Here is a 26,560-nt window from a genome sequence, read left to right as displayed (position 1 = left end):
ATGTCTGACCTATACACAGAGGTTCTCTGTTCTTTGTAGAGGTTAACGCTAACCTCACATCAGTAACCTTGTGAATGAAATTAAAGGATCCTGCCCATCTTCAATGTGGGCATAAATGGACAGTTATCACCTTCCTCAAGGAAAGCCATTTCATAATTATTCATTCACTCCATGATGCCACTCAACAAAAAGAAGGTGACATAGGAAAGCATTTGGCCTATTAGACTAACATAAAACTTCACTCCGTTCAGTGGTGTCCAAGTAGAATTTAGCCATCTGGTATTCACATATACATCAGTCTATCATGTTCGCCCGCTAAATGAGTAGTTCACGAAGCAACACTAATGATGATCACCCTTCTGTTGTTTCAGTGAGAAGCTCAGAGAGCCCTCCAGTTACTGGAACAAAAGAACACACCCAATTAGGTACAGGAAGAGTATCCCTTCTCTCTGCTGCAAGAGAAAAGAAAGAAATTCTGCTACAAATTCTCAGCGAGGTGCTGCAATGCATTCAAGGGAAGTGATGAGTTGCATTCACTTCAGTGGGCCACGCAATGCAGACTCACATAAGTAAGCCCTCAGAACCCGTCCGTGCCTTAATCTTGCCAACTGTTGTCTCAAAATACCCACCACTAAGAGAATTCAGCACATGCTCCTCCTCCATGGTCAGGAGGGAAGATTATAGAGCAAATGCTGACTGCATCTCTGAAGGGTGAACCAGACCTGTCAAGTCCTGCGACTGCCGTAAACACTGCTGGTGTAGTTAGCAGTAGTTTGGAACTAACCTGTCATAGTCTGCTGAAGCACCATAACTCAGGTCCAATCCTTTAGCTCACTTGTAAACATAGAAAGCACAAAGACACTACTCGTGCACCTCGGAGCCACAGATGCAACACTACTTGATAAGCTTTACAGAAATACACACACAAAAATCCACAAAACTATGTGTCAGTGTCATCTTCCACAAATACTTTGCACCTTCCAAATCATGAGTTAGACATCGCAAGCAAGCTTGGCTCTTAGAAAGATAAAAATGCATCCATTTCTATCACAAAAAACAATTTGCACTTTCTAACTACCATAAAGTGTTGTAACTCTAATTCTGAATACTATGGTTTGTTTCAAACGTTTTGCTCATCCTTAAATTCTTATTATCTAAACTTCTGTTTCTCAGACAAATAGGATGTCTACTTAGAAAGCAAGTCAGCAAGAAACAGCAGTCATATGTAGCATGCACGTAGAGACGTATCTATGTATCTGTATACATATGTGAAGGGAAGCAAGCAATCAGGCAGAGGGGGCCAGATCTTCAGCCTCTGTGTGCCGATTTCTTATCTGCTAACTTGGAACCAGGAAACTTCACAAAAGCAAATTGGAGATTAACAGTGAAGCTAACACCAAGGAACGCCGCTGTAGAAAGGCACGAGGTAGAATGGCTTTATATTCAGACTAGAATCATATTTAATACAATTAAAGTAACTACTTCAGACTAGTCCGCCTTGGTTAAACCTCCATTGAAGTTAATTAGCAAATGATGGTAAAATACTTTGAACATGTAAATGTTAAATACTTTTATTATTAATATTATTCTTGAAACTGCTGCAAGAGCAGGCAGGTTCACAGTCCTTGGAATACTGCAGTGTTGTAATAAGAAAAAATAACGCCTGTACTTTTGCCTGGCCAGTTTAAATACAACACATTTCCTTCTTGTACTAATCAAGTATCTACCTCAAAACCACAGACAAGCTCAGGCCCTACTTCACCACCAAGGAAAGGAGTTCTGTCATCCAACACAAACTAATGTGCCATGTCCACCTCACACCATCTAATACCAGCACATAAAGACTTAGTATTTACAGAAAAAGGGGAATGAAAACTGAAAGATGGAAATAAAGAGAAGCAGGAGAAACCTACTTGCTGTACTTTGAACTTCTATAACAGAATTAAAGTGTTGTGGCCTGCCAGCGCTGTCAAGCAGAGTATCGAACCCCTGCTTGGTAACACAGCCATAGGCAAATACCCAGAAAACATAAGAAAACAATGATTGAAGGCATAGGGGAGAGGGAAGAAAATGAGACACTGAATTACAGAAGGCTGAAAGGACTGGGTCACGTTTAGCCCTCCAAAACAAAGACTTCACTGCGTGCAACTATATAAAAGAGGTTATAAAAGAGAGTAACAGCTGATCATTCTCCCGAGTCAAAGATGGAACAAAAAATAATGAGATGAAGCCATAAAAAGGAAAATTAAGGACTAAGAACCTTTATAACTCAGAGTGGAACAAGCAGCCCAAAGGCTGTAGAATACTCATCGCTGAGGGTATTCAGGCTTAAGTAAACATCCATCTGTTAAAAAATATTTTGTTATTATCACTCCTGCTATTATGCAAGGAGGTGGAACAAGAGTCCTGCCAAAGTCTGGGGACTGCATACCTACAATTCATTTCTTCCACGTTTTTGAAACACTTATTCAAAAGAACAAACATCTGGTTCTTAATCCCCCAGTTAACACTGCTTCCAGCCCTAAGGAGTTAATCATAGAATTCATGGAAAACAGTTTATTTGCTATCAATGGAGTAAAACAAATTGCCTGCAAACTTCTACATTTCTAATGGAGCAGTTTAATTCCCCCTTTTTTTAACATATTAATTCAAAAAATAAAGAATAAGAAGTCATCCCTGAGCAGAGACCTTTGCAGCAGTGTGTCAGCAGAGAATTACACAGCACTACAGGCTCAGGCTCTCACTCGTGGTACTGACCTCCTTTGAAGAGCACTCTGAGATCTAACGATGAAAAGTGCTGTAAAAAGTGCTAGATATTATCATTAGTATTCAGGAGAACAGAATTCTGTGGCTTGGTTGAATTCAAAAGGACCTTCTGGTACTTACGAAAGTTGATACGTTTTACAGAAGAAAATGGCTCTGAGGGCAATGCGAACGCAGGCTGGCTGGCCAGGCTGGGGGCAGGCCATGCTTTCTACCAACGTCTCCCAGCACGCTGCACTGCAGACTTACTCACTACCATTGAACCAAGCTAACGCCTGCTTGCTTTCTGTTTCTACCGTTTCCACGATACGGTATTTTAATCTATTTCCAGTTACAAAAATAAAGGTAGCGTCTAAAATATCATTCTGATAAAGAAAATTTGCATTACTGCTTGCGTTCTCAGAACCCCATGCATTCTGGCGCTCCTGTGACCACTCTTCATGCTAAGGAGCTTTCCTGGCTACGGCTGGCCACCAGAAGATGCTTATTCCATGAACACCCCTTTGTTACCACCTCTTACACCCTGCAGCTCAGTGGATTTACACCCTGCTGCTTGCAGCTGCTGTGGAGAAATTAAATGGAATAGAAAGTCAATCACCAAATGTTCTAGCACTCTAGTTTTAAAGATGTCCCTGCTTGTAGGAGTGGAACGTGCTGTTCATCGGTTTATTCGCCTGGCTTTGCCACTAGATGAATTTTAAGTAAACATCTTTTATTCTCACAAAACAGATTTTCAGTGAGTAACCAATACAAACAAAATGCATTACAATTCTATCCAGCAATACAGACTCCCAATAATAGCTCTAACATCTCCGCTAGCTTCGGGCAGTCTAATTGACCACTATAATTTACTTCAAGTTTAGCATGATTTGGACAGCTCTTGAAAACATGTTTTTGTTACTAGAGCCTTCTGTACACATTTGCTGTGGTCGATCTTTTTCTACCTACCAATTTCACCCTCTGTTCTGTGCAAATAGTCCTGAGACACCAATTAGTAACATAAGGAACCGAGTCATTTCCCCTTATGCTCCCTAAAAACTCTTTAGAAAATATTTCTTTATCATGTCCAGAATGATGAAATACATTCTTACAGACAAGACCAAAAAACTGCCGCTTTCACCATTAACTTCTTTAGGGATGCCACAGTAGAGTGGTACAAGGCGTTGCACACTTTGAAAGATCTTGTACCGAACAATTTCCAACCTAAACTATAACAAAACAAAAACATCAACTTAATCAGCCTTCAGTGATGGAGAAACCACAGCTAGGCTGGTATCTTTTATGTGTTTTTTTTTTTTCTATTGACAGTTAACACACAGTGATGAAGACTGGGCTGTCTACCAATGGCTGCGTCAGGGAGTTATTTTTGTATCAGCTCTACATGGTGTCCTTAACAGGCAGCTAGCAATTACAAGTCTCTTACCCCAATAATTACAGGCAGAAGAAAATCTCTTCAGCAACACTATATTCTGGTTCTGCCATGTAACTCGTGCTTCTCAGTGCCAGGCACTAACCAGAACAAATATTTCTTTCTTCAGACTGAAATCAAAGCCTTAACTGGCTGGTCAGTTCCGTTTGCCATTGTGCCCACTGCTTTAAAGGGGCTTGCACTGCTATTTCAGATGGCAAGGAACAGGGACAAACTGTCATTTTTCAAAAATTTTAGAGTGCTTGCTTAAAACAAGTTCCTTTCCAATGCAGTAAAGCATTTCACAGCCCTTCTGTTGAGGCCAGACAACTCACTCCCATATACACCCATACACAACATAATGTCAATTTTTAGTGAGAAACGAAACTCTTGGAAATTACCACTACTGTGAGCTCTTCAGAGACTGTTCCAAGTACCACGTGGCAGACTATGTTATTACTGTACGTTCTCAATATATGTTTGTAAATTAGATACTCTGGTGACTCTCTCCGTTGGAAATGTTTTTCATACACATAAAAATTTCACTGTCTGAAATCCCAGCCTAATCAAGCACTAGCTACTACAGTTAATTCCCTGGGAATTTTTTTGTCTTTCTCAGAATTAGAATTAAAAGCAGTCAATTAAGAGTTAAACGGTAACTGGAAGGTCCAATATTCCCAGACATTACAAAGCTTCACTTTTTCTGGCCTCTCAGACAAGCATCCCCTCAGATAAGACAGTTCTCTGACCCTGAAACATGCAAAAAGCTGGCCAAACATTGGAATGTTATATCTGAAACTGTTTCTCTCTGTTAAATGCAGAAATAAAATAGGAATAAGGAGTGTAGAATGATTCAGCAAGGATATGAAATGGTAAATGTAAAAAGCCACCTCACACTAATTCTGTTGTCGAGTTATTTTGAACACTGAAGTAATCTCTTTATCACAGAATAAAATCCTACCCCACTGTTGTAGGTACTCAGACCCACTACACACCCATACAGAACAGCTGATTTTCTCACAGAATAATGCTTCCCCCCGTGTTGCTGAGGCTTCTTACTTACCAGTTGGGACAGCAGGATCCATCGTTGGCTTTTCCCAGGTATTGATCTGCTCCCAGGTAAATCCATTGGTTCCCAAGGCCACACTATAACCACAATTACTGTAGTGCTCATCAAACGAACAACCACCTAAAAACAAGAAAAATGAATACATTCCTGTATTAATTATATCTCTATATGGTAGTGCATTTACTTTAATATTTCATAACCAAGTTTACACGGGGGGGAAGGAAGAAAAAATTAATTTCCTCCATATTAGATTGCAGGCAGCAAACATGTTATCCAGAAAAACACAGAATCATAGAATGGTTTGGGTTGGAAGGGACCTTAAAGATCATCTCGTTCCAACCCCCCTGCCACGAGCAGAGACATCTTCCACTAGACCAGGTTTTAAAAATATTTAAAAATATTTTTTAATTTTCCAGCCTTTGCATGTTTTGGAAGCCTTTGTTTTCTTCCCTCCACACTACTGTTAGATCAGTTCCCTTTATTTCAACCTACTGCCTTTACAGTTTCAGGGTCAATTGCACATGATGCACATGTGCAAAAATATTTGTGTTTGGGTGCCAGTAACTGATCGTTAGTTACACAAACTTCCAAGTCAGATATTCACACAAAACAAACAAAAAGAGAGGAAGAAGGAACACAAGTAGTAAAAACAAGCACAGCATCACTGTTCCTGCAGTGAATCCTCACTTCTTTTCTCTTTCAAGCCTTGAAACTACACAAGGCTGGGTTACACCTATGGAAAGCAGGACACTCCTTTTAACCGTCTCTTAAGCATAACAACACGAAGCTCCATGTGACACATCACCACTCCTCAAGGTCTTTCGAGTCAATACTTTGGAGTGCAACCCTTTAGTTTCTTGACAACAAGAGAATAACAAGAAGCAGATGGCAACTAGCATTCACACCTTCCAGACTGCTAAGTGATCCTTCTTACTGCAATTCCTGAAATACTTGGAAGTAGCTTACTACCTAAATAACCTGGCAACTGCCTGAACACTTCCGAATCAAGGGAAACCCATGAACAGTAGAATGAAAGTTTATATGCTAGCATAAGATTTCAAAACTTGTGTCACTCAGACAAATCAAGCTGATTTATTCCCTGGTAGGATATTCCTACGCTCGTGTCCCTTACATTACCTGAGGCAAGTTCCTGTTCACATCCACCCAACTTCGTCTGCCAGACATATTTCAGTACTGGATCCGTCAGATCAGGCAGCCTAGGTCTCCGAGTTCTACTTTAAGCACGCCAACAGTGTCTCTGTACTGCTTTGGTTTCCTCTCTTAGGGAAGCAAGGATAATTTTTCTCTGCAGATAGTAGTCCTCCAAAGTCAACCGGACACATCTAGCACTTCAGAGCTGCGAGGACCGAGCAATGCTCAAGGCAACGCTAACTTGCTCTGCCAGCCAAACTGCCAATTGCTCTTGACACTAATCGGAGAGTTATATGCACAGAGATGTTCCTGACTCTTTACTCCTTCCCACAGGCTACGTTGCCTACATGCACACACAATAAACAGCTGGTACGTGAGCGATCTGTGGTGGTTCTGCAATAAGGCTTATCCAGCACTGGGGACACTGAGGCCTTCTTTAGTTTTCATCTACACTTTCCATCCTCTCGCTCCTGAGAAGGTCCAAACTTGTCTCAATTCCTACGAAATTCCTCATAGATAACAAACACAAATACATACCATGTTATTAATATTTGTTAAATCCTTATTCAGTTAAAGGACTTTACGTGCACTCCAACTGCAACTGGTTTTTGAATTTGTTCTACAAAACTTCACATATCATTTATATTTAAGTATATACTAGAAGGATTTTCTGAGTAGAGTACCTGGCACCCCAAAATACCCTGTTGCTAAAGAAAAGCTTAAAGATCAAGTTTGTCCTAAAAAAAATTATATTTTGATATATTGTATATTTTCATTACAAATAGATCTGACTATAGCAGATTTTAGACCCTTGCATGCTTGCCTGCCTGTCACTAGGCTCTGCAAATATTTCTGAAGTGTCATTATTTTACAATATTTTATTAATTCTTCCTTTAAATTTATGGTACTTGTGAAGCTTTCCCAAATGTCAAAATGAGCAGGATTACACTTAAAATGTTCCACTAATTTTAAAAATTTACTTTAGGTGAAAAAGTTCAAATTTAAAACATTAAACATGCCCATTAAAATGTCTAAGAGAAAATAGAGGAGTTCTGGATTGTGTGGGAGTACGCAACGCTACCAAAAGTCACCTTTTTCACAGCAAGTGGGTATGAGAGACGGTCTCAAATGCTCTACTCTCCGTCTCCGAGCGGGGCATTGTAATTTTGGTAGATCCACTCCAATAGCACAACTTCAAACATACACCCTTTCCACACCACCTCTGCTCAGCACACTGCAGCGCACGATGGCGGTGCTGGCTCCGAGCTATGACTTCAAAGGGATTGTAAACAACTCCTCTGATCGAGCCAGACAACCATCCGAGGCCTCGTGTACGCACAGAAGGTTGTGCAGGTGCTGCTACACAGTCCCAGAAGCAAAACAAGCAACAAAATATGGGGCAGCAGTCCTCATTTCACAGGGAATGTAACTGTCACGATCTTGCTATAATCGGCTAAAGTTATTTTAGACATGCTGAGGTAGGGGAAGCTGGAGAATGAGCCGAGAAGGGGGTACGGTGAGAAGTTTTGGAAATTAATTGGGTGTTTCTACTGATAAGAGACAACACCTCAGGAAGCTTTAAAGCGCCTTGTCTGAGAGTCAAAGCTGAGCTTGTAGTACAAGCGGATAAGAAAGGAAAGGACAAACCATGAAGAGTCTTCAAAGTACCAGCGAGGCACCTACATTTTAAAGCAAGAAAAGGCCAGCGGAGAAACCTCCAAATGCAGAGTGACAGGGCAATAAAGCAGAAGGATTAATTTACTAGAAGCAACAGAATTGGAATTTGCTATTTTCACTGATGTCAGCATAAGCATAATATTCATCATTTCCCAAGACATCACCTATGTAGATACCTAAATATGAGCTACACCTAAACAAGCTGAAACATAAAGAGCAGGGGGGAAAAAGGGTTAGATTCGTCCTAATACAAAATTACCCATCACTGAAACATAACTGCTTGGCAGGACAGGGCTATTCATTAACCCAGACAAAACAATCCTCAAGCTGAAAGCCAAAGATACCACTCCATGAATTTAGATGCCAGGTTTGCACGTTATAATTTTAGCCACAGTATCACAAAGCTGTTTGAGCAAAATGAAAACATTTACACATTCACCAAAATAGCGTTCTATGTCTTCATAAATTGGTAACAAGAATGAGGACTTGTAGGAAGCAAACCGGGATCTTGGAGTCTTTTCCCTGGCTGGTTGAAAACTAAAAAGGGACAAATTCAATTGCAAAGTGGGGCAGAAGAAAAGGACAGGAAGATGACACTGATATTGTTAGATAATGCACATGGTGTTGACCCCCATTTTACAGAATGAAACCCGAACAAGAAGCTTTTCCCTTCCTGGAAAGGGTCATACTGAAGAAAATAATGGCTCACATAGGAAGGATAAAATATCCCTTGTTTTACACTGCAGGCTTGTAACACTGCCACTGCTCATCTGAGTGATGCTAATTAATCTTGAGCAGACCTATCATCAGTTGCCGAGACTTGCCCCCGGATTAAATGTAAACCAGCCTTGCATAAATTGAATGCCTCCTTTGAATATATAATTGAATTTGCAGAAGTGTGCGCCAGGGGGGTGTTTAAATAAGTGCACAAATATGATAAAAAGAACTTCACGCCATTATATCTAATTCAGTAAGCAAAAATAATGGCAGGGCACGTTCCAATTAGTGTTTGATTTATTTATTTTAACAAATCCAATTAGTAGAATGTTTTATAAAGTCATCCAATGTCAAACTCTCACAGACTCACCAGATAAAAAAAACCCAATACTTCTAAAAAGGGATAAAGAAACATACTGATGTGAAAAACCTCATCAGTTGTCCTGTGTTTCTAAATACACTCAGAAAACAGCACAGCATCAGACATAATTTGATCAAGCATTTACAGTATTCCCAAGGTGGCGAGGGGGTAGAGACAGGAAGAACATCAGCCTCGTTTGTCCCACTCCAGGCCTTTCTTCTGGGGCATAAGCAGTTAGCTTTCTCCCTTTCTTACTCAAAAAAACTAAAAGGGGGGGGGGGCAGAAATTAAAAAAGCCTGCAACACTTTGCTGGGGAGCATTCTTTTTGAAACTCTTCATGAGAGCTGAGATTTAGTCCATCGATTCAGACTTTCCCCTCACAAAATACGAGGCAAGCAGGGAAAGAAGCAAATGCTATTATGATTAGGTAGTACTCGCACATTCCTGCACGCAATTTTGGTTTCTACTACAAGTATCGGTCCTCACTGCCAAGGCATGGTTCATCTGCCATGGGACAGTTCCATTTCTTTTCATCTTACTCTTAACATAGTATCATTAGATTCACCTGTCAGCAGAGGAGGTTTTATCTACACTCTGGAAGGTGCTAGTCCTTTGAGATACTGGCTTAGGTATGGATCATTCTTGTTAGATTTGACTGAATTTTGTTCCTTTCGCAAGTTCTGTGTCCTGGCAATCAGATCCTCGAGGATGGGGAACAGTCTGGGAGCAAAAAGCGTGTGTTTGCTTTTAACTGCACCAATGAAATTCACTTCACCTCAGGATTAAAATATGTATGTATAGGTTTGGCATTTTTTTCCTCAATCAAGTTAATCCTTGAAAAAACTGAATGCAGCTTAGAAAAGCTCTTAATTTCAGCTAGAAACTGTAACAGTCCCAAAGTAGGCTCAAGATTGGAATTTTTTTGTATCACAGTGATTTCAAGTGCTATCAACCTATTAAGACTGTCCTACTATGAGTACACATTTTTTGAAAGTCTCTTCCGAATTTGCATTCCATGTCAGATTGCTATCTTCACAGGTTCAACATTACACATCATCTAGTTCCACACACTTGGAAGCAGCTTGTGAGCACAGTTTCCATGCACACACACAGAGCACATGCGTCTTTACAGTAAACGGTTGCGTGTTTGTTGCATAGAAACCTTGCCATCATCAAAATACTGCTGACACTGCGTAAGGGATCCTGTCTGATCTTCATGAACATCACCAGTAACATAGCTTAATGTCATGAAAGGGACAGACGGAAAAGGTCCAGTGAAACACCTAAAGACAAAGTGCCCTCTCAGTAATCAGAAGGTTTTCTTCCAGCACTTCTCTGCAGAAATTGTCAGTCCCAAACGCGGAATAGAGTCTGACAAAAGTTTATCAGTTATCCTCTTAATCCCATGGAACCGCTCTGCTGCAAAACAAGCATTGTGGCTAGGATTCAGATATATTTGGAACAAGTATTTAAGATGTATTTCCTGAACTTGTCAGGTTAAGCTAAGTTTTCATTCTTAAATTCATTATTAGAGCTTTCGCTTTGCAAAAGCTTGTCTGCAAATGTCATAATTTGAGCCCTAGACCAGCTCATACATTCATTACTAATTCTGTACTTCATAATCCACCAAGGATCAGTGAAATCGCTTTGAAGTATCCTAGGAGTAAAACTAACACGAAATGTCATTTGTTTAAATTTGTATGTCCAAATCTAGGATGATTCATCCAACTTCACTTGCCAGAATGAATGTCCTTTATTTAACACCAAGAGTATCTTCCTGCTCCTGACAGTTTAGCTGTCACTATTTCAATAAGGCAATATTAACATTTTGTTGCTTTACTTAAAGCGTGAGTATACACATATCTATAATCTCGTTAGATTTTCTTTTTAAGCTATGGAACAAAGTCCATTAATACACTGCACCTTTTCAAAGAACCCTAATTTCACAAGTTCAGTTCAGTTTCAGTCTGCTGAAACACTCCGCATTTTATTTACGTGAAGAGTTTTCAGACTTGCCTATCCCAACATAATGAAACTTGTAAAATTAACACATAAAATTAGACTTTCAAAACCATGGAAGATTCTTAAATGGACATTCCCCATCATGTTTTGTTATGATTCTAGCTAATAATCTTTTTACCTCATTAGTTTAGTGACTTTTCCACACTTGAAGCAGGCACCTGCTTTGTTCGTAGTATGATGAAATAAAGATTCCTTCTTAAAAACGCAAGTTTGTAGCACTTACTTGCTTTTATTCTTGTAGTCTACACATAAGCCTTCTTGAAATTTGTTTCTTAAGTTATAGGATGAAATTTTTTCCTGAAATAATACCGTTTTCTATTCCAAAAATCCATCTTAAATGATTAGCCATGTTTGTTGAAGATGTGCTTAACTATGTTTGTCAAAAAAACATTTGTGTATATTCATTGTTTCTGCAAAAAAAAGGTAACATTGCTTTTCTTTCCTTCCAGCATCTAAAAATTCTTGGATCCAATTATTCAGTATACCTTAACAGGATTATCTAATATTGTATTTATGGTGCATTTTCACCAAATTCTACATCAGCTATTGCACTGGCATCTTGATCAGGCAGAATTCTCTACTGACTGACTTCATCTCAGCATTTTGTAATGTCACATGGAATACCTATTCAAGCAGCACAGTCATTTAAATTATGTACTTATTTTACTTTTAGCATCAACAAAGGCAGCAAAAAACCATCTGGAGATAGCTGTTTTTCACTTATTTTATATTCCATTAGTAAGCCTATCTTTCTCAATAAGCTTTTATACAAGCTTCAGATTAACATGTTTGAACTTTAAGCAAGAAGCAGTCATTGACTGACTCCTTGATGATGAATAAAATATTGTCTCAAAAAATACAGTTTCAGGAATTCCAATACCATCTACAAGTCTTGTAATCTTTCTCCTTTCCCTGTACTGCTGTTCCGATAGCACTGCTGGGGCTCCTGTTTTGAAGGAAGATCTCCTCACAGCTGAGATGTTTTCTTTGAAGTTTATGGTCAGAAAACATGAAGACCAGTTTATTGCCACACCAGGGAACACAACATAAAATTGAACACGATCTGGTTGCAATCAAATGTAACTAGATCAGACTTCAATCATTTTTAGAGAAGAAATTAAGTGCTTATTGGGTTGGCATTTTCATAATCATTCCATCAGCTCAACAGTCTTCCCAAATGAAGCCCAAGGAAGTAAATTAAATCAGTGCAGAACTTCAGAAAGTCCCCTGTTCTCACTGGAAGTCCTGACCATTCAGTCCGCAAAGGCCTCTGTAAAGCTGTTTGCACTTGGCATTCTCTGAAGCTTCACCACCATGTGAGCAAAGCTAACCCCCCACTAACACCTAGCATGGTCTAGTAACTACAGCTTACTTTTGCTTTCACAGAAAACTACACATAGCATGCATAAGGACAAAAAGGTATGTGTGTATACACACACACGCATCCCATCTGTATTCTAAGTGGTTCAAAAAAGAAATATCAGTAGCTGAAATGCTTTCTTGTAGAAGAGTCTAATACAGCGAGTTGATTCTTGGTGAGCAATACTGATATTTTGTTTAAATTGCTTCTGAAGAACACATGAAATTTAAGCTCCAGCATTGTGCAGGTCTCCAAAGACTGCTCCTTGCTATTTGAGCTAGCATATTTAGTATGTACTAGTCCAACTGTGTATTAGTTAAGTATCAGATATGTATCTAAAAAGACAGATATCATCTGTTACTGAGTATCAACAAATACAATCTAATTGGCTAATACAACAGTAATAACTTGCAATGAGATTTACAATTAGTAAATCTTGTTAAATTTAACAACGTGGTTATTGGAAGCCGCTCCCAGGTAGTGGCTGTATAAATAACTTTTACTGAAGTCTAAGTTCTTATAGCTGCAAGTCTGTACATTGCTCAGATTCTCGCTTACAAAATATCCTTTTACTTGCTGCTGACAGTTACTGTTTCAAATTACATATAAAGTGGAATGTCAAGGATATTTGAAGATATGTATTTTAAATTGTTTTCAGTTAAACAATGATTTTCATTCAATGTGTCAGGAGCAAGTCAACCCCAGAAATGACAGTGGTTAGCCAGCTGCTCTGCTTTTAGCTGCCCTGGAGTCAGACTGGGGGCCGGAGGGCAAATGCCAGGCTACGCAAAAGACCTTGCAAAGTTTGATCAGTTCACTGATGGTCAAGGCACTAACAATCAGCTAGAGATTCAAGTTTTAATAATCTGTTACCTGAATTTAAAAAAAAAAAATATTTTTTTTTTTAGTTCATTTAGTCTATCTCTGCATTTTTTTTATACACATTTTCTCCCTTGATGTTCCTGGGTGTACCATTTCCCCTGCAATATCCAGGATGCTTTTCAGAATCACAGCAAACGGGGCAAACACAGAGCACTGGAAGCCCTGCTGTCCTCTGCAGCACATCGTAAACATGGGAATGATGGGAAGATTTGCTTGCTTTTAGCCTCCAGACTGCTCTGTGTAAATTCTTTGCCCAAAGAGCAAAACATATAGTAAACACGTGCCAGGAATAAAGAGATCCCTGCCTAATAGCACATGAGAGTTCTTGAAAATATATAGAGCTCCTTTTCTGTTTAGCCAAATTTCCTACTACGGTATGTAAGCATATGTGCAAAAGTGCCTCTAATTACAGCTATGAATCTTCTGCTTACAATATCTGACCCAGAATATGCATCTAACACAGCTGCAGCTGCAATGTTCTAAACCATATTAAGAGGGACAGCAGGGGAAGGAGGGAAAATTTAGGGCAACATCAACGCAAATGCAGTTATCTCTAAAGACAGCTCAGATTTTGTTAAAAAGGAGGCCATCAGAGCTCATCTCGCCACTCAGTGTGTTATTCTGACGCATCCTCAGCCACCTGCGGCCAGTGACAAACCACAGGTAATTTCAAAAAATGACCCTTGGTCACGTTTGGCTGAGGCAATTCCACTCTTAGAGACTACAAGGCAGCTTGCCTCCTTCCTCTACTGTGGGGAAAATATTTGCTAAGAATAGGTTGTGAACAGTTCAATATCTGCTGAGGTTCTTTATTTTAGAGGAACTCCAAACTGTAAAATGGACTAACTTTGAACATTTTTGTGTTCACTATACACTTCCTTTAGTAACAGTTTCAGGCTGTACTATGCTTGTTATATAAAACTTGCTTGGTAGTGAACATACAGAAAAAAAATCCTATTCCATCATCCAAGGCCTTTTTCCTGTCTCTGCGATAGGTCATCTCCAGTTTGAGGCCAAAACTTGGAACACTACACTTCCAACAAAGTATTTCTGAAGAAAGATTTTCTGAAGAAAGATTTTCTGAATTCCCCAGTTTTTATTCCTTTAAAATAGCATCAAGCCTAAACTCTGCCAGGAAGCATTAAACGCTTGAAGCATTCCTTTTTAAGACTTGAAATGCACCAGGTGAAAGAATCTAAATGCAATCACTTTTCAAGATACTGAGTGACGAGGTTCTACTATGAAACCCTTTCCTGTCATATGAACCATTGTCTGAGTCATCATTTAATCCTTGGTTCATTGAGACACATGAACCAGGTACTCAGCTTTTTATCCCCAAGCACACACGGATATAACCTGCACTTCACATTGCAGAGCAAATGGACTTGTGGCTGAGGTGGTCCAGTGAAAGGCAGATTCTAAAAATCTAAATTTGAAACATGCTTCGAAATAGTTTGACTGACAATACATCAATACCTAGCAGGATTGTGTTAACGCCTTCTATGCGAGTGTAAAACAAGACACTTTGGAAGTACTGCAGACAAACTTTCTATTGCTCTTCCTACACTGAAATACTCTAGGCTCACAAGTGCAATTCAGATGCACAAAAAGCTCATTTACTGGACATCTACTTCTGGAAATAAGGTCTTACCAGCAATTTAAAAAAGATAATAGTCTTTGCTTAAAAGATTTCTCTTTACACTGGAAACTGAATGGCACCATCTCCATAGATTAGACAAATACCTTCTGCATGATATTGCTTTATCCACATCCTTGTCAAGTCCTAGAAAATACTTCTCCACCTGATTTTGGTAGATGGAAGGGTATTTGTGAGTATAGCTGCATACAGTATTTAACAGCACCGGAGACTTCATTAAAATGTAATGCATTCCCAGAGCCCCCAGGTGAAAGCACAGATACTCAGAAACAAAGATTTTTTTTAAAAAGTGTCCTCCTAGAGATTTCAGCTATGCAGTTCAACTGAGGGTTAAGTTTCTAATGAATTTGTTGTTCATTTTTATACAGGCTATTGTAATTTTAAGATATCTGTGCAAGAATAATTCATTAACTATATGATGCTTCAAAAGTTTATGATTATGACATTAAGTAATTCAGAAATTACATTCCGTTTCTGATCGTCAGAATTGGTATTAAATATACGTACCCAATTAGAACCATACTGCAATTACGTTGATACTTCAGTTAACTACGTGTTAGGTACTGCAACCAAAAATGGGAGAGAGATGGAGTGAAAGCAGTGTTTTCTTGGTGTTTGCCCTATAGTCCTTCTCTGAAGCTGAGGCAACCTAAAAATCTGTAACCCTTCAGGTGAAAGCCTTAGCACACTGCAGAAAGGTAAAAACAATAACAAAGTAAGCAATCTGGGTATCCCTACTTGTTACCTACGCTTTTTGTAGCCCTGTTAGAACAATTATGGCATCAGACCATCTTTTTTACTCCAGAGTCCCCTCACAATCACCTGACCAGCACATATCTGGGATGGGTAAAGGAAAAGACAACAGAGCATTTCACACGGCCAGCTAAAAACAGAAGAATGGCTGAAGCCTGTCAGAGCAAAGGGCAGATATCTGCTAGACATTACTTAGAAAAGATGCAAGAGCAGGACAAACACACATTAGATCTTCCCTGAAACACCTTCCCAGCCTCGAACAAGCCTCACCGACAGCAACCGCTCTCTTTCAATGAATCTACCCAACCATCTGCAGAACCTACGCACACTTCTGCAACCTGCAAACTCTTGTGATGGCTTCTACATCTTAGCCATGCTTAGACTGCTGCCTTTATGGGGACAGCGAGAGGGCGGGGGTATATTTGCCCTTGCGCAAGGCCATGCAAACGTAGGATGGTGGCACTGTGTTTGCAGAGCCAGCACTCGCCACGCGTGCGGAACTGGCAGTCCAGCGATGAGAAAGGCATTGCAGACTGGTGTCTTCCCAGGGAAGAGACGGTGCCTGTCAGGCTGTACCCAGGAGGCCTAACTGCTTTAAATCACGTTCTGCACTTTGGGACAAGACAGACTTCTCACTAGGTTATCAACCTGCAGTATTTTTTTTCTTCTAAGGCACTGTCTAACAGCAAAGAAAAACTTGTGATACTTGACTGTATTGCAGTATTTCTAGCAGTTTAAGACTATTTTAAGATTAGATAATGAATAGAAACTTGACAATGAGGTCCCAGCTAGAATAAAGCCGTTATTTAACTACATCTGAAAACCCTCATCTGTGGCGAAAACTAATATAAATTCCCAGAACATAGACTATAATTAATATGGATTTTAAAAAAGCAATATTTAACCAGGAGTTATAATTTTATTAGCACAAAGACTAAAAAGAACAACGTGAGTGGACTTGGTTTCAAATATAAAGATTATACCAGGGTTGCATAGGCCAAGTTTTGTTTTAATGAAATCTTTCCCCTTTTTTCTCCAGTCTTTCCTCAGACAAAGAGAGATTATACAAACATAAATCATCTACATTCAGCTACAGAACAGGTACAAACACTGACTTACTGAACACATTTGACCTGACTTTTAGTTACGGTAGTAACTTAAACTTCAGTAATCCTGCTCCTCACCAAATCACCAAAGCTCAATGCAAGCTTCGCAGTGAGATTTCTCATGTATGTTAGAGCTAATTGCCACAACACTTCTTTAATGGAGTGAACATTATCACAAACACGGAATTTGATTACACTCAACTCTGAAAACAAGAAAATGAAAATAAGAGCTATTAAAAAGTGACCTCCTTCTTTCTGAGAGTTGACAGCAGCCACTGGGAACATGTACTCATGATGACAGCATGAGCCGCCCGCCTGAAGTAAAAATTACAGCATTTATTAGAAGATAATCAAGCTAAATGATCTGATTTTTTTTTAAACCTATATTGAATGATGAAGACAAAAGCTAGCCATGCTCAAGAGACCTATAACCAATGACATGGCATCCCTTGGTAACATCCGATTTTCTTGCCAATGTCACCAGGAATCATCTTATCGTATCTTTCTCAGGATGGCTGGGAGTACCCGAGTTGTACAGAATACTCCAGATTAAATATTTTTTTACTTATTTAATAGCATTCTTATTTCACTATCTCTGCTTACAGAAACATTCACTTTTTAGGACTGAATCTCAAAGACTCATCTCTATCTCCTAGTATTAATACTCCAACAGCTTCTTGTCATTTCCAACTGATTTCTAATCTTAAAGCAAAAAACTAATTAGTTCAGAGATGCATGAACTTGCACTTTGTAATGCTAAATTACATCTCTCTTTTTATTTCATCACATTTCAAAGTCCTAATTCCTCCAGTATGATAATTTTATCCTCCTCCAACTGTATGTCATTGACTACCTATATTAGCACATTCCTTGTTTTTATGTTGGGAGTATCAGTGGGGGAAAAAAAAAAAAAACACCACAAAAACACAAACCCAAAAAACTTACATCTCAAGAATTATCCGTTAACTTTAGCTAACCCACCTCCAGGCTGGTACAGTAGAAAGGTATAGAAAAAGCTCGTAACACCCAGGTTAGTCCTAGATTCACCCATTTAACACATTTGTTCTGTAGCAGTATTTTATAAAACCTGAGTTAGACCTACTACAGCACCTTTTCCAAAGCAACCCATCCCTAGCACTGCATCTCAAACCATCAAATAATGTTTCAGTAACATCCAGTCAAACAGTGTATCTCTATAGCTTGTAAAGTGTCTTTTCGGATATATGTGAGTGCATTTCCAAAAACCTAGACTTCAAATTAAACCTCTCTAGCTTTAGCAAGCAATGTTGCAAGATTGAGTAGTAAATAAAAAAAATTTGAACACCCCTGGACTAGGCTTCTATCCATCCACCCATCCAGTTCCATACTTCACGATATTAAAAGTGTTGACTATGTGATTTAATATCTTAGATAAAGTCAGCGGACTAGCATGTTGGTACTGATTAAACTGGGCAATAATTAAATAGAATCTGATTTCCAGTAATGTCAAATTGATATATTATTCAGCAATAGGAAAGTGATGATGAGAAACATAACAAGCATGCTTGCTCAAAAACCCTTCGTTTAACAAGCTTCCATTTGACTTTCTCAAATTTGAAGTTAGTTTTGACATGAAGCATCAATAATCTAGAATAACTAACTCATAAGTACCTTTACTAGTTACTACTAGTTTAGCTTTTTCCCTTCACTGAACCTTGAGAGAATTTCATAATATTGCTGATGCGCCCTATGTGTAGAAGGCATGCTAATTCTTAGCCTAGCTTTGAAAGTTTACTTCTGTATATACATATAAAAATAAGTCTGATGATATGCATAGCTAATAAAAGAGATCCTGTCCTCTTTCTGCTAACTGTAAAATTCAGGAAGTCGATACACTTGGATTGGTAGTAGCTGCTGCTTTTCCTTCGCAGTGTGAAAAAACAGGTATACAGCCAGCAGTCTTCACTACACTTCACTACAGCTCCACCCAAGTTAAAGGATTATACTTAAATTCTTGAAACAGAAGAATGAGAACACTCATCACTGGGGAACAGTGTAATGGAAATGAAGCCTTTGCCTCAAAAGTTCAGTCTTTTCCTCGTCACAACTAAAATGTTGCAGGTTACTTCATATGAGTTACTTACACTAGCACAAGCAAGAATTCAAATACTTGCTATTAATTGAACAGTGATGTGTCAATAAGAAGTATAAATCATGCATGATGATTGTTTCCCCTGACTAGTCCACACTGCATTTACGTTGGAGTGGTCGAGCTGTTGCTCCAGATAGCGAACTTAAAACCTCCTGTTAGACTGCTCAGAAAAAAAAAAACAAAACAAAAAACAAAACAAAAAAAAACCACCTACCAAAACCCAACAAAACCCACCAAAATCAAACCCAAAAACCCACATCATTTTGAATAAATACCTTTATTCATTTAAGATTTTCTCAAAAAGAAGAGATTTGCATGTATGTAGAGAAGTATGTTTACCAGTGGATTTAGCTGATTTATTATACTGTATGATTTTTTCAGTTAGCTTAGCATATTTCTAGACTCCTATAAAGCTCACATAATTCTATCTATTAACATGTGATTTTCTGCTACAGACAAAGCAGATGAAGAAGGCTTCTCCTGTTTTTAATGAACTTTGCGGCCTTTGTGAACTCCTAAGCTATTATATATACACTAACCACTGGCTAACATGGGATGTGTTGCAAAGGTTGCCAGGAGATACACAAAATAGTTTAGTGAACCACCAATTCTTTACCTTTTGTATTATTAAGGTTTTTTTAATTAAGTGACATTCCTTTTCTGTATGACTTTTAAAGAGCCATCATCTGCTTGAAATCCCCCACACAACAGGCATGTAGAGACATCACTAGATTATAAATGATTATATTCTTATTTTAATCTTTAAATTATTAAAATTGCTTCCTTTCAGCATCAGCATGGCTGGGCAAGTATAAAGTGCTTTCCAAGAGCCTTAAATCTTTTTGGCTAAGATGTTAACACAAGTCTTTTCCAAAAATGTCTGCTGGAATGGATATTCATCCTTTTTTCCTTTTTTGCCAGAAATGAAAATTATACCCAGCTGAATATGCAGCTTTCCATGTACTTGTATTATCATCGCACCCCAGAGACCTAAATGATGGCCAGGATCTGAACAAATTCATATTACTGTGCTAAACCCCTTCATTTCTTTGGAATTTGTGTTACACTGTACACTATAAAGTCCACAGTGAGAATCAGTAATGGATTGAATCAGGATGAATGAGATTCTGGCAGTGTGCTGGGAGGCTGAGAGTTTAGGATTAACCCTAGGAGTCCAAATACTAGTCCAAGATTTATTGCTAGCACAACATGAATTCACCTGTTCAAACTTTGGCTTCCTGTGTCCGACCAGAGGGCTGCCGCAGGGACCCCTCATGCGAACGGTATGCTTCGGAGGAGAAACTGGAACTACAGACCATCTTACTTTTTGGTATAATCTGGTTTCTAAAATATGATTTAGAAGCTACGTTGGCCAAAAATGATGTCCAAGCCACATGAACATATTTTTGATTTCCCTTTTCTGTTACATTGGTGTCCTGGTGGTACAGGCAGCAGCAGGGCACAACAGGGCAAGAGATCGCTGGTAACCAGTCAGAATTATGCAGAAATGCTAGAGCATCCCTTCTCTGCAGTTACATCCCAGTATGTAATCCTAATGCATAATGCTTCAGCTGGTGCAATACTTTCAGCAGGGTAATGCATACTATACCTTCCACAAAGTCCCTGGCTGGTACCCTTAATCCCCCATTTTGGAACACTGACGCACTAAGATGATGCCTACTACTTCCTAGACAGTAAAAAAGCAGTTGCTATCAATTCATCCAATTTAAATTATTATCCAAATCATTACATTTTCCTGCCCACCAGCAAGCCAGTCTCATTCATGAAGGTGTCACAATTTTTTAAATACAAGGCTCCGAGTGTTTGCTTTGATTACTTCTGACTTGACTATTTCACAGCACAGGGCAGCACACTGTACACACCGAGAACTCCAGATTAGGGGAAAAAAAAAGTAAATTCAAGTCTTAAAACTTGCGTATCTCCTTTCTCCACATAGAACTACGCAGACTTCACCTAATTTAGGTCATTAGGTGTTTTAATTACTCTTCAAAACAGTCATGCTATTGTTCTTGCCCAAGTAACACACTTGTTCTGCCTGAAAGATGTAAAAGCTGAACTGACAGGGTTCATACCACTACCATTTGCACCCTTCCAGCTATAAAGAGAGACGGGTTATAGGAGCGATGTTCTGCTTTCTGTGCTGCTAATCCCAGAAAACTAGAAAGTAATGAATACATTAACTTCCTCCGAGATCTCAAATGTTCACCATGTAAGAGCAAACAGGAATTTAAGACAAACACTGCTTTTGAGGAAAGTTATTGTTTCTCCTCCCCCCTCACCCCTCCAAAGGATGCAACACTGCATTCAAATAAATCAAAAGCTATGATTCTGTACCATTCATTTACTTTTTCTTCAGACAGGTTCATTTGCACCAGAAAAGAAAGCATAGATTTCCATCTGTAAGTGTTCCTTGTCCATTTCTGGGTTTTTGCAAACTCAGAAGCTCCCCAGCAGTTCATGCACTAAACTTCTTTGCTGTTGCTTTTGCTCAACAGCAAGACGACGATCAGCCTTTAGTTTGGTAGCACGCAGCGCTGCTCACGCTTGATATACAGAGTACAACTGCAGAACGTGGCATTTCATTTTCTGATACAAGATTGTATTTACGTGCAGACTCTGCTGTCATGTTTGCATTCACGAGTGAGCAAGCTTTTAGCACCTTTGACTATAAAGCTTTCACTTAAAATTTAGGTTTAAAATTCCCTGAAAGGCAAACAATGTCGGAAACACTTTCATAATGTGCAGTCCTAGGACAGATGGGTCTAGACGCGATTCGAATGCATCCGTGGGTGACTACATGAAAATCATGGATAAGATCTATCAATTAGCAGGTCAGTCATTTCCCCTTCAAATTCTGTCTTAGAAAAGAAGTCTAAATAGAAGAACCACCAGATTTCTGTTCCAGCGGGAAAAGCAGTATTTCTGGAACAGGCAATATTTTTTCCGTCAATACTTGCCATCAGTTTAAATTTTGTGAAAAAAGTCTTGTAAGTGTTACTTTTTAGACATTTTTATAGAATTATCTGGCATTAAGGATGATGCTGCAATAAAGCAGTGCTTTTCACAGATCTATGAGAAACTTAAATACTGAGAGACTTTTAATTTGGGCTTTTTTGCAGACCTTCCTAACACTACTCCCTACGAGGAAGAGTCAACTGGGCAAATAAGTGAATAAAAGTATCCAAGGACCTAAGGAGCAGGACATATACATGGAGAGACAAGACAGTTTGAAGATGTCCTTTGATGACTGCTCAGTGTATTAGGAAAATGTGGTTTAGCTTCAGAAGTAGCCTCTGATGGTGGTTTTTCTAAAGAATTATTTTAATACAACTTTCTAAAACTCGGAGTTGAATTAATACTGCTTGAAGGGATTACCTACCACTGAAACAACCATATTGTCTCTCCTTTCCCTGTCTGCTACCCTAAATTGACCACAGCCTGTGCCACCCCCCCCTCCTTTCCCCTGTCACCAGCAGTGGCAGCTCTAGGTCTCGCCTTCACCACTCTTCCATGTTTTTTCTAATACTAACAGCACCACACAGAATTCACATCAAGAAACAGTAGCACAAAGCAATGTTTGTGCTTTTGCCCCTCACTTCCTGTTTTAACTAATAACTCGGGGGGTGGGGGGGGGGAGGGGGAATCACTGCTTAAATTTAATTTATGGAGCTGAAAATTTCAGTTCAAAAGTCAACTACAGAATCAGGAATGGAGAACAATTAGATTGAAATAAGCTTGCAGCAAGTGGCCTTGCCACAGCTGTAGAGGAACAAATGTTCTCGCTGTGCAGACGCCTTAGTAAAAGCAAGGGTTTAATTGCATTTTTTCTGCAATACAAGTGTGCATATTAAAATTATGCATGGGGAGAGGGGGGAGTTAATTTGACAAATCTTCTAGGGCTGTGGAAAGGACAGTTGGTATTTAAAAAGCAAAATATACACTACAGTGTGAACTTCCCCTCTTCCTCCCTTCCTGCTTACTCATACCAAAGCAGCCCGGAGCTCTTGCCAGCGTCGCCACCCTTCCCACCTACACGGCCGTTCCATTCAGGTGTTTGTGGGGGCTTGTGCATGGGCCCAGATCCTGACTTGCTGCTCGCCCTTCTGCAGATCCTTCCCTTCTGTGTCTAGTTTGACCAGCAAAACTCTGATAGTCCTGAGAAATGGTAAAAACTCAGGTCGGGAAAAACAAAACAAAAAAACCCAGCGACAGCGATTTCTTCATGAATGTTCAAGAAAATGATCCCTGCTTCTAGCTACCATCATACAGCAGAGTACATAAGAAGTTGGGACTTGAACCTGTTGTGGCATTACACAAGAGTTCCTGCAAGTCCCTAGCTTTTCTGCTTGTGAAACTGTATTAATGCCAGTTAATCCCTTGGTAAGTTGCTTTTTTTAAAATAATCACTAATTATGAAGAGCTTTCCAGCATTCTAAGACATTCTTACACAATTGTCAACTCAACGAAACAGAACCCAGTACCACCAAACTCGACGTGAGCCCGTTCTGCAAGCGTTCCACCATCTCTGGCATTTTCATCCCCGTCCTGACCCCGGCGTGGAGCAGAACAGCAACGCCCTTTCACACAAACACAGTTAGGATGGCAGAGCTCATTTTAGTGCAAAAGCCTGAACAGACTCTGAAAGTTTTTGCTCGTGCCCCTGCCCATTAAAGCTTACACAGACCCTACTCGGTAGTAATTTAAATACAAAGCAGCTACTAGGAACACAGTTACTCCACAAAGACCTCTTTGCTGTGCATTTAAGGACCGACTATAGAAACATCGGGGCTACAGGGGAACACAACACAGACACACACGAATTTCCTGAAGTTGCCTCATACAGCTGTCTCTGATGGAGCCATGCTTTGTTAAATACACAGCATCTGCTTATTTAAAATTCCTATGCTCTTTTCTCCACATCCCACCTCACATTAAGTAGCTGGTGCTCTTTTTTTTTTTTTCATAAACAGATCTTAAATATCTGAAGATTCTTGAATTTAAAATACCAAAGGCCTGATAAAAATTTCAGCCAGCAACTGCTGTTAGCAAGAAGTGCTCTGGAGACAGACCATCACGAGGTACTGGGAGGAAAAGAAACAGCAGGACAGTAAACCATTAATTTGGTTTGTTGCACTTTCCAGAGGAGCTTACCGCATGCCACCACCACCTGCAGCTTTGAGCATCATCTGGAAAAGAACGCTATGTGGGGAAATAACCACAGCCACTCCCCCCTGGTGCACTCTTCCCTGCCACCACATGCGCAGAAAAGCTGCGGCCATCGGGAGCACGGATCATCTTCTCCCGCTAACGGAGGGGCAGTTAGGAGAGCCAGGATTTCTTCTGCCTTCAGACAGCGCAGGAACACAAACAGCTTTTGCTTTGCAAGGAATATCCTCATGCTCAGTGCATTCAAACAGTGACTTGATCTTATAAATTCGAGAATTCCTCAGAGAAAGATTTCATTGTTCCAGAGGAATACAAGTGACTTTAAACTGTCTTTCAAATTAAACAGCATCTCTTCCCCCTAGAGGTGAAGGCAGATATGAGCTGCTCTACACCACAGAAAGTGACTGCTGTAGCCACTGCTTCCCAGACTGAATAAAGAAATTCCACAAATAGTGTGGAAACAGAAAATTCTCCATTTTTCTAAAGCTTAACGCAAATCAAAGTGTCATCATTTTGAAATGCAATGGTATGTTCCATCTCCAAAATAACTCCACTCCAGCAAATCTACTTTTTCTAGTTTGTAGAGCCCAGGTCAATTCACCTAAGTTTTTAGGATATGTAAATTCAGCATTACAGACAGATCACCTGTGCCAGAGCACTACAAGGAGACTTCATTGTCTCTTGCAGCAAAGCTGTGCACCGCATGTGCTGCAGAGAAGCTTCCCTGCTCTCCCAGCAGCTAAGGGACACCGCAGTATCAGTGTGGTGTGTCCTTCATGGGGACCGCGGAGCAGCACACACACTCAGCAGACTGCAAAGGACCAGGGCTGGGGATGTCCGAGGAGAGGACAGATTCATAGCCCACAAGACCAGCTGCCTCCAAGCAGCACACGCAGCCCCTGACACACCGCTGGCTTGCACCATTGGGATTTTAGCCTTTTCTCGAGCTGCTGGGATTGCCAATAATAGAAGACAAATCACGTTATTACACACAAAGCAGCAACAGTGCAAGGGAGAAACAAGCAGCAAACAGTAAATAATGGTGCTGAATGCTCTGAGGTTTGGTGGGTTTTTTTCTTTTTACACATTGAACTTTCTTTGACAATTTTGTACTCACAGCTGTGACCCTACACATGCTACAAATGACGTGCACATACAAATCCTAATTCTTAGTGATTTTTACAAAGCCTTTAAGCCAGTAAAGCTTTACTAAACTCAGGAGGCACAAAATCTATCGTTTCCCTACCCTGAAACACTTGCAGAGTTTGTCAATATTCAGAAAATCATCATTCAAACCTCCTGCAGCTGTAAGCAATTGGGAAACCAAAGTGAAAGAACTGGGATCAGCTGGTTCAGGTGCCAAATAGAAACAACAATGCAAATACACTCAGGTAAGAAAACTAAAGTTTGTCTTAAATCACAGGGTAAACTATATCTATTCACAGGTTTAACTCTTGGAAAGAAAGAGCATTCTGGTACTTACGACAGTTGGGATTTCTGTGCCTTCCTTTCCCACTTAGAAAATGGGTGTTGCAAGCCCTAATTTTAGAAAAGTGCTCATATTGGAAGCACCAGGTACTCTTACCAGCTCAAAAAAATCCTAAATTGTTATTGTGGATCATTTTCTTTTCTCCTGTTTAGCATTCTGCATGTAGACAAACATGAGGAGAAGAAACAACCTCAGTTGAGCAAAGAACATTAATTTCTCTTTCACAGAATCACAGAATAGTAGGGGTTGGAAGGGACCTCTGTGGGTCATCTAGTCCAACCCCCCTGCTGAAGCAGGGTCACCTACAGTAGGCTGCACAGGATCTTGTCCAGGCGGGTCTTGAATATCTCCAGAGAAGGAGACTCCACAACCTCCCTGGGCAGCCTGTGCCAGTGCTCCGTCACCCTCAGAGGGAAGAAGTTCTTCCTCATGTTCAGATGGAACTTCCTGTGCCTCAGTTTGTGCCCATTGCCCCTTGTCCTGTCACTGGGCACCACTGAAAAGAGCTTGGCCCCATCCTCCTGACACCCACCCTTCAGATATTTATAAGCATTTATTAGGTCCCCTCACAGCCTTCTCTTCTTCAGGCTGAACAAGCCCAGTTCCCTCAACCTCTCCTCGTAGTGGAGATGCTCCAGTCCCCTCACCATCCTTGCAGCCCTCCGCTGGACTCTCTCCAGTAGCTCTTCATCTTTCTTGAACTGGGGAGCCCAGAACTGGACACAGTACTCCAGATGAGGCCTCACCAGGGCAGTGTAGAGGGGAAGGAGAACCTCCCTCGTCCTGCTGGCCACACTCTTCTTGATGCACCCCAGGATCCCATTG

General features: G+C 40.0%; 1 protein-coding gene across 8 annotated transcripts in view; it reads right to left on the bottom strand.

The window, feature by feature from the left end:
• PTPRT (protein tyrosine phosphatase receptor type T) overlaps positions 1–26,560 on the bottom strand; it is a 475,971-nt gene that overhangs the window by 340,385 nt on the left and 109,026 nt on the right. For all 8 annotated transcript variants that reach the window (XM_075438296.1, XM_075438300.1, XM_075438302.1 and 5 more), the window contains exon 2: positions 5,235–5,360. In XM_075438296.1, coding sequence (XP_075294411.1) covers positions 5,235–5,360 — 126 coding nt within the window. The remainder of the gene's footprint in view (positions 1–5,234; positions 5,361–26,560) is intronic.

This window comes from Opisthocomus hoazin, chromosome 18 (assembly GCF_030867145.1).
Source record: "Opisthocomus hoazin isolate bOpiHoa1 chromosome 18, bOpiHoa1.hap1, whole genome shotgun sequence".
In the NCBI taxonomy this organism is placed as follows: domain Eukaryota; kingdom Metazoa; phylum Chordata; class Aves; order Opisthocomiformes; family Opisthocomidae; genus Opisthocomus; species Opisthocomus hoazin.
The sequence above is the reverse complement of the archived record's forward strand: the minus strand, read 5'-3'. Positions and strand labels throughout refer to the sequence as shown.